Consider the following 9,312-nt stretch of genomic DNA (forward strand, 5'->3'; position numbering starts at 1 on the left):
TCTCGGTTTTCTTGTAGAGACGAATCAACTTTCTTTGCATCTCTCGCTGGCTTAGCATATAAGATCCATTACATCGACAAAAATTTGAGGAGGGTTGTTTGGACAGAGGGATTGGTTGGGGTGCTGTGGATTGTAGGGCCGCCAAGGCTTGAGAAGGAGAGTTGACCGCATTGGGTGGTGGCGGTGACATCGATTGAACTAAATATATGGAATCTGGTTGTATGCAAAAAAGGGCTTGATTTTTCGCAAGCTTCATGTCGCCATCTCAATTGCATCATTAACAGAACTACAAGTACCTATGTCATAAGCAGTGGCTTCTGTATCTTTTGGAGGGATCGCACCTTGTAGCCTTCAAGTTGCATCCTTTGACTAGAGATATTAGCTTCTAATGGATGGCTATTGTGTCCCCTGCACGTGGTTATTGGAGGCAAAAAATCGATGGATCTTTAGAGTTGTTTTTTGCTCATTATTGCTCAAAGCACGGGACTCACGGACGTTCAGAAGCGGACGCTCAATGCAAAAAACAAATCTGTTGCTCTTGAAAGTGAGATCGTTGTCAAACGCATCAATAGATCTTTTGCAGTTGTTGGTGGGCGTGCGTTGAATGATTATTTTATAGATGTTATATAGCAAGGCCCACCAAGCAAGACTAGTTTTGATAATAGTTATTTCCCTCCAATGAGGTGCTGCCAAGTGCCATAGGTCTTCTCAAAAACGACATTACACAATCAAGGTAAATACACCACGGATAAACAACACTACAGACGAAGCAAGAGCTTATAACGTCTGCCATGAAAAGAGGACACCGTCGAGCTCTGCAGTGGAAAGGGGCAAACAGCCCACGCTTCGCACCGTTGCCTACAAAATACATATGAGGCGTGTTTTTTTGCTCACACGCGCGCGCTCGCCACACACACACTTTTTTTTTTTAGTAATGTATCCACACACAAACACACACACACCGCCAAGACAGGAGCGATGAAGGCTATACAAACAAACATGGAGAGGAAGAGATTGACTCTTTCTTTTGTGAGCTCGCTTAACGACTGTGCTAAGAAAAAGGATTTGCACCAAGGCAGTAGGATACATGCTGATATTTGCGATAGTGGGTTACTTGAAAAAAACGCATACTTAGGGAACATGTTGGTCAGTATGTATTTCAAGTGCGGTGCACCTGTCAGGGCGCAACAAGTCTTTGACGAGCTTCCTGTGCGGGACGTCGTCTCTTGGAATGCACTGATTGCAGGATATGCCCAACAGGGGCAGGGCCAGGAAGCTCTGGGCTGTTTTCAGCAGATGCGAAGCGAGGGCCTCTCTCCAGATGCAATCACCTACGCGTGCATCTTGAAGGCATGCGGCTGTACGCAAGATGCTGATATGGGCACAAAAATACACGATGATATTGTTAGTCAGGGGCTGTTGCAAAAAAATGTCGTGCTAGGCACTGCCTTGGTCGATATGTATGCCAAATGTGGTGCAATTCAGAAAGCACAAAAAGTGCTTGAGGAGCTTCCTGTCCGGAACATCATCTCTTGGAATGCACTGATTGCGGGATACGTGCAACAGGAGCAGGGCCAGAGAGTTCTAGGCTGTTTTCAGCGGATGCAAAGTGAGGGCCTCTCGCCAGATGCAATCACCTACACGTGCATCTTGAAGGCATGTGGCTCTACTCAAAATGCTGATATGGGCATCAAAATTCACGCTGATCTTGTTAGTCAAGGGAGGTGGAAAAAAGATGTTGAGCTTGTCAATGCCTTGGTTGACATGTACGCCGAATGTGGTTTACTTCAGAAAGCACAAAGAGTGCTTCAGGAGCTTCGTGTCCAGGACGTCGTGTCGTGGAATGCACTGATTGCACGATATGCCCAACAGGGGCAGGACAAGGAAGCTCTCGACTGTTTTCAGCAGATGCGAAGCGAGGGCGTCTCTCCAGATGCAAGCACCTATGCGTGCATCTTGAAGGCATGTGGCTCCACGCAAGATGCTGATATGGGCATAAAAATTCACGACGATATTGCTAGGCAGGGGCTATTGCAAAAGAGTGTCGTGCTTGGCAATGCCTTGGTCAACATGTACGCCAAATGTGGTGCTCTTCAGAAAGCACAAAAAGTGCTTGACGAGCTTTCTGTCTGGGATGTCGTCTCTTGGAATGCATTGATTGCTGGATATGCGCAGCAGGGCCAGGGCCGGGAAGCTCTGGGCTGTTTTCAGCAGATGCAAAGCGAGGGCCTTTCTCCAGATGCAATCACCTACGTCTGCATCTTGAAGGCATGTGGCTCTATGCAAGATGCTGATATGGGCACACAAATTCACAATGATATTGTTAGTCAGGAACTGTTGCAGAAAAATGTTGTGCTTGGCAATGCCTTGGTTGATATGTATGCCAAATGTGGTGTACTTCACAAAGCACTAGAAGTTCTTGAGGAGCTTCCTGTCCGAAACGTTGTCACTTGGAATGCACTGATTGCGGGATATGTGCAACAGGAGCAGGGCCAGAAAGCGCTAGGCTGTTTTCAGCGGATGCAAAGCGAGGGCCTCTCTCCAGATGCAATCACCTACGCATGTATCTTGAAGGCATGTGGTTCTACGGAAGATGCTGATATGGGCATGCAAATTCACGCTGATATTGCTAGTCAAGAGTCATTGAAAATAGATGTCGTGCTTGGCAATGCCTTGGTCGACATGTATGCGAAATGTGGTTTACTTCAGAAAGCACAAAGAGTGCTTGAGGAGCTTCGTTTCCGGAACGTTGTCTCATGGAATGCACTGATTGCAGGATATGCCCGACAGGATCAGGGCAAGGAAGCTTTGGACTGTTTTCAGCAGATGCGAAACGAGGGCGTCTCTCCAAATGGAATCACCTACATGTGCATCTTGAAGGCATGTGGCTCTATGCAAGATGCTGATATGGGCATAAAAATTCATGATGATATTGTTAGTCAGGGGCTGTTGCAAAAGAATGTCGTGCTTGGCAATGCCTTGGTTGACATGTACGCCAAATGTGGGACTCTTCAGAAAGCACAAAAAGTGCTTAACGAGCTTTCTGTCTGGGACGTGGTCTCTTGGAATGCATTGATTACGGGATACGCGCAACAGGGGCAGGGCAAGGAAGCTCTGGGCTGTTTTCAGCAAATGCAAAGCGAGGGCCTCTCTCCAGATGCAATCACCTACGTCTGCATCTTGAAGGCATGCGGCTTTACGCAAGATGCTGATATGGGCACAAAAATTCACAATGGTATTGTTAGTCAGGGGTTGTTGCAAAACAATATTGTGCTGGGCAAGGCCTTGGTCGATATGTATTCCAAATGTGGTGCACTTCAGAAAGCACAAAAAGTGCTTGAGGAGCTTCCTGTCCGGAACGTGGACACTTGGAATGCATTGATCGCAGGATACGTGCAACAGGCGCAGTCCCAGGAAGCTCTAGGCTGTCTTCAGCAGATGCAAAGCGAGGGCCTCTCTCCAGATGCAATCACCTATGCGTGCAGCTTGAAGGCATGTGGCTCTATGCAAGATACTGATATGGGCATAAAAATTCACGCTAATATTGTTAATCAGGGGATATTGGAAAAAGATGTGGTGCTTGGCAATGCCTTGGTCGACATGTATGCGAAATGTGGTTTACTTCAGAAAGCACAAAGAGTGCTTGAGGATCTTCCTGTCTGGAATGTCGTCTCTTGGAATGCACTGATTGCGGGATACGTGCAACGGGAGCAGGGCCAGAATGCTCTTGGCTGCTTTCAGCGGATGCGAAGTGAGGGTTTCTCTCCAGATGCAATCACCTATGTGTGCATCTTGAATGCATGTGGCTCTACGCAAGATGTTGATATGGGCATAAAAATTCATGATGATATTGTTAGTCAGGGGCTGTTGCAAAAAAATGTCATTCTTGGCAATGCCTTGGTTGATATGTATGCCAAATGTGATGCTCTTCAGAAAGCACAAAGAGTGCTTGAGGAGCTTCCTGTTCGGAATGTCGTCTCTTGGAGTGCTTTGATTGCTGGATACACTCAACAGGGGCAGGGCCAGGAAGCTCTGGGCTGTTTTCAGCGGATGCAAAGCGAGGGCCTCTGTCCAGATGCAATCACCTACGTGTGCGTCTTGAAGGCATGTGGCTCTACGCTAGATGCTGATATGGGCACAAAAATTCACGCTGATATTGTTATTCAGGAGCTGTTGAAAAAAGATGTCGTGCTTGGCAATGCCTTGGTCGACATGTTTGCTAAATGTGGTGCACTTCAGACAGCACAAAAAGTGCTTGAGGAGCTTATTGTTCGGAATGTGGACTCTTGGAATGCATTGATTGCAGGATATGCTGAACAAGGGCAGGTCCAGGAAGCTCTGGGCTGTCTTCAGCGGATGCAAAGTGAGTGTCTCGCTCCAAATGCAGTCACCTATGCTTTTGTCTTGAAGGCTATTCTTACATCTTGAAGGCATGTGGCATTACGCAAGACGCTGACATTCATGATGAGATTCTTAAATCAAGCTAGAGGGAATCCACTTCTAAATGGTTGAATTTCCAACTCACAACGTCCGTCACACAAGTGCTGCTCAAATATTGGATGAAACAAACGCAAGGGGCAAGTAAGCAGCTCACACACTAAGCCAAGGGGCAAGCAAGCAACCAGCTCTCACACTAAGCCAGAAAGGCTAGAAACTACTAGATGGTAGTATCTCAACGTTGGATTTGTGCTTGAATGCGAAAGTTGGAGGTAGTGTATAAAGCATTGCATTATTTGATAAAAAATGCTAAGAAGAATCTTGTCTCTCAACCTATACGGGGGATGCTTTGTCAACCACATCTATAGACCCCATTTGAAGTGAAGACTTGCAATGTCATGACATGCATTGAGAAAGTGGATTTCTTTCCTTTGTTGCACACTGGAGCATTTAGTCTCATTTTGAGGAAACTGCGCGGGACCATCTCAAGAGATCTGACAAGAATCTACAAACAAGGGAGTTTGCACAGGTGCTACATCTATGGCCTCTCACACAAGGCACGATAATCTGAAACCAAGGCAATTGTGGCTACAGAAGGACGAAATTTTGTAGGTAGAGGTACTTTTAGTCCTCCTAAAAGCAAAATACTTAGCTTCCAAGGGACTTTGAAGTGCTATGTAGTCCCTGAGATCTCCTTCAGCCTCAAGGCTACTTTGGAGAAGAAGTTTGAATTGGGCGAGTTTATTGAGCGATCTCACTTTTGAGCAAGTCACATAATGTATTGCCATCACTAAATGTTGGCTAGCATCTCAAATTGGACCATCATGACTTGGATGAAAATATGAACAATAATTATAGCAAATCCATTCAAGCTACATCGAAAAGAGGACATCAACAACTATGTTCTTTGCATTGAGGAATTAGTGTATAAATAATTCTCTTTAATCACTTTAATTATGCTATCATCATGCTTGGTACAATACCTTATCCACCATAGCCAATTGGACCAACGATTGGTATCCGAGCTAGTATTGTAATTAGTATCTCCTAATTACCCTAGATGCAAACTATTGGATTACTCCTCTTGCATCCTTTTTGTACCCTAAATGATGTGCGCATCCCCTATATATTAAGCACTCTTTCATTTCAAGATAAACTTTACAACTTGATGCATGGCGTTGATTATTTTGGCAAACCATGTGGTTTTTTCGCTAGTGTATCAAGTTTAAATTATGTGTATTGCAATCGTTGGCATAGATGTGTGAAAGACATCTTTTTATTACATTACCAACATTTTTATAATTTTTTGCATTATCCCTGACTAATTGAACTGCATGTTCAATTAGTCATATTCAGTAAGTGTTGAGCGAACGATTGGTATCCAAGCTAGTATTGTAATTAGTATCTCCAAATTACCATAGATGCAAACTATTGGATTACTCCTCTTGCATCTTTTTGGTACCCTAAATGATATGCGCATCCCCTATATATTAAGCACTCTTTCATTTCAAGATAAACTTTACAATTTGATGCACTACGTTGATTATTTTGGCAAACCATGTGGTTTTTTCGCTAGTGTACACTGTGTATTGCAATGATTGGCATAAATGTGTGAAAGACATCTTTTTATTACATTATCAACATTTTTATAATTTTTTACATTATCCCTGACTAACTGAACGGCATGTTTAATAGGTGCTGAGCGACATGTTGAGTATCTATTTCTTTAATTACACATGGTCAATATATCAACAATATAAGAACCACTTTTAATAACACCATAACTGTTAATAGCTTTTATGAATGTCTTTCTTGACACACCAGTATAACATTGATCAATGGTCTTCTTTGAATATTAGACCAGACATTACTGACAATTGTGCATCTTGAGAAAGATATATTGCTAAGAATGATTTTGAAAACACTCGTTTTGACTTCAACGTAATATTTTGCAAGAGATCATTATGTATCGTGTGATATAAAGGGGCTGATAATTTTAAACCATACTCACCGATTTTCTTCCATGCATGTTTTCAATGATGGCTCTTAACCATAACTAATGCACTTCCATTGAAGAAAATTGCTTTTGCAAGCGTAACGTTGATAGACCACTTTTGGCGTGTACAAAGTAGCGTTTATATGCATGGTCATATGTACAAAATATGTAAATATATACATTTGGGAGCTTTGCAAAGTGGTTTCAAGTTCGAAAAAGATGCAACGTGTATACAAAGTAGCGTTTATATGCATGGTCATATGTACAAAATATGTAAATATATGCATTTGGGAGATTTGCAAAGTGGTTTCAAGTTCGAAAAAGATGCAACGTGTACACATTGTGAATAGGTAGGTTCGCGTGCTAGCAGTCGGACACATGTACATGCCCGGATAGGGTATCGGGGCCTTGGATATGGTTCTAGGTGGCTTATTTTGGCTCTAGAGAATGTGTTTGAGGTTTCTAGAATGTAAATAATGCAAGCGACAAGTATGGGTACTCTCATCCCGCTCAAGAAGTTTGGGACATCTAGTAACTGTCTATTTAAGGTGTCTGATCTGCGGTGATGCATGCACCACCCTAGAAGTGATAAAAAATACAATGTGGGGATGTGGAAAAGTGCTTTGGGTATCAAGGATCAAGCGTACAAAATTTGGTGAATTTTGGAGTCCGTTTGGGGTTTTTTCCGCGAAAAATGCTCACCGGGGGTCAAAACTAGGTCAAAAAATGACCAAAAATGGTGTGAAAAGGCTTCAATTTGCCACATCAGTGACGCTACCGTGAGTGCTTGAGCAGGGTTCCTACAGGTGGTCTAGTGCAGTCCCGTCACGTTCGCGTCATGTTTTTGAGTGTGTGGAGGAGTGAATGAGAGCTTTCTCTCTTCAATTTTTCACTTGGGAGAGTCTATGGAAGTTCTAAGGTTTCCATGGATGTGTGTGTGCAAGGAATTGAGGGAAGAAGGTGCGGATTTCTACAAGACTATGTGACCATGTATCGATTCCATTAGGGTTGGCGCTACTCCAAAGAGTTCAGCAGAGTGGAGTTTGGTGGAGCTTTTGTAATGGTTTGAGAGAGGCCTTTTGTGGCTGGAGTTTTGTTATTTTGATGGTTTTTCTTGTATATTTTGGTCACCATCAAGTGTGATTTCAAGTGATCAACTCGACTCACCTTGTAGTGTCTACGGGTAGGTAAGGGCTTGTAGGCCGAGGCGTTTGGAGTTTGAATCGAGCTTGTGGGTAGTGTTTTTATTGAGCTCTTGAATGGTGGTGTGTGTGGGTTTGAATTTAAGAAAATTCCTTGTGGTGTGTTGAGTTGTCTGGGTGTGTGAGTGTGCGCACGATGTATTTTGCTCCATCATCCTTTGACGATCCCGCTGGGGAGCGAAAATTTGCCAGTTGTGCACCCAGGTGAAGCGGTTTTGCTGTGAAGTTCGAGCTTCATTGAAGAAAAGTGGTGGTTTGGTTGAGGTGCAAGACTTCAACTTTTGTGGAGTTACTCACGCAAGGGAGAAGCAAGCGACTCTGAAGAGATGGCCTATAGTCAGCCAGTGTTCACAAGGAAGGAGGATGTGAAGGACTGAATTGCAGACTTCGAGTGGCATACGCTTGGTATGCACATTGTGAATGACGAAGCAAAGCTTCATGTATTTCCTCTTGCGCTCAAAGGAGAAGCTCGGGAGTAGTTTGAAGGTTTAGAGAAAGACAAAAAGCAAACATGGGAGCAAGTGAAGCTGGAAATTTTTGACAGGTTTGGGAAGAAACTAACCGCAACAGAAGCGACGACAAAATTGAGAGGTTTGCAGCAAGATGTTCATGTTAACTTTAAAGAGCTTTTGTAACACTTCAAAGGACTTTGGATTCAATTAGAGGCGGCATCCAAAGTACCTCCAGGGGATTTCTTTAAAGTGGGTCAGTTTATGGATTGTCTCTATCTAAGTGTAAGGGAGAAGGTTGATCAAGATGAGCCTGCTACATTTGAAAGAGCTGTGGAAATTGCCGAGGCCAAGAGCAAGAAGATCAAGAGAAGGTGGGAGCAAGGCATGGCACACGCTGAGCCAGTTGTGGTGCAACCAATGGCCCTCTGGCAACGGATGATAGAGTGGAGCGAGTGGTTCAAGGTCTAGATTCCGTTACGGCCCGGGTTTTGCATGATCTTGCCAGTCAGTTGCAAGAATTAAGAATTAACATAATGAATAGGAACCAAAGAGAAGAGCGGCCAGCTGGGAGAGGTAGGGGACGAAGGCTATAAGGTAGATGCTACAATTGTGATGAAGAGGGTCACTATGCCTCTGATTTTCCTGAACCACCAAGAGAGAGGGGAGGGATATACCCCTTATATGGATGTGGTCGAGGGAGAATATAAGAAAATCATCAAGAGCGGGCACTAGAAGCACCACCGCCACAACAACAACCACAACCGTTGCCTAAAAATGGAGAAGGTAGAGCTATTAACATCATTACCCTTGAGCATCAAGATGTGGATGTTTTGGCCAATAAGAGAGTTAGGCATGATAGGGAGAAAGAGATAGAAGAAGAGAGGGAAACAAGAGCAAGGAAAGGAAAGGCTAAGGTAGAAGACAAACCAGAAAGTAGCAAGAGGCGGCGAAGAAGGAAAATTTGTCCAAAGGACTACCTCCTTGGCCAAGGTGTTGAAGACTATGACAATGTCGACGACATACAAAATCAAAAGGCAAATATATCTTTTGGTCAGTTGGTGGATTTGAACGCTAAATTGAGGAGGCAGTGGACCAAGTGTGTGAGTACGCGGCTTCCTTCCAAGAAGGACAAGCATCAAAGTATGGTGTCATCTTGGAGGGTTGGTCACCTAGTGGATATGGTGTCAATAGTTGAAGCTATGCTGGGAAAGAAGATGGAAGTGCA

The 9,312-nt window shown here is 43.9% G+C and overlaps 1 protein-coding gene across 1 annotated transcript; it reads left to right on the forward strand.

The window, feature by feature from the left end:
• The first annotated feature begins 756 nt into the window (after nucleotides 1-756).
• Nucleotides 757-5,353, forward strand: LOC147461060 (pentatricopeptide repeat-containing protein At3g09040, mitochondrial-like). Its single transcript, XM_086508688.1, has one exon. The coding sequence runs from the start codon at nucleotides 979-981 to the stop codon at nucleotides 4,426-4,428; it is 3,450 nt and encodes a 1,149-aa protein (XP_086364814.1). The 5' UTR covers nucleotides 757-978; the 3' UTR covers nucleotides 4,429-5,353.
• The last annotated feature ends 3,959 nt before the right edge of the window (nucleotides 5,354-9,312 follow it).

Source organism: Adiantum capillus-veneris, chromosome 3 (assembly GCF_014529385.1).
Source record: "Adiantum capillus-veneris isolate H3 chromosome 3, ASM1452938v2, whole genome shotgun sequence".
Classification (NCBI taxonomy): Eukaryota; Viridiplantae; Streptophyta; class Polypodiopsida; order Polypodiales; family Pteridaceae; genus Adiantum; species Adiantum capillus-veneris.

What these genes read in the sequence shown, in the direction of transcription:
- LOC147461060 (XM_086508688.1), top strand. Translation starts at nt 979, where the DNA reads ATGAAGGCTATACAAACAAACATGGAGAGGAAGAGATTGACTCTTTCT.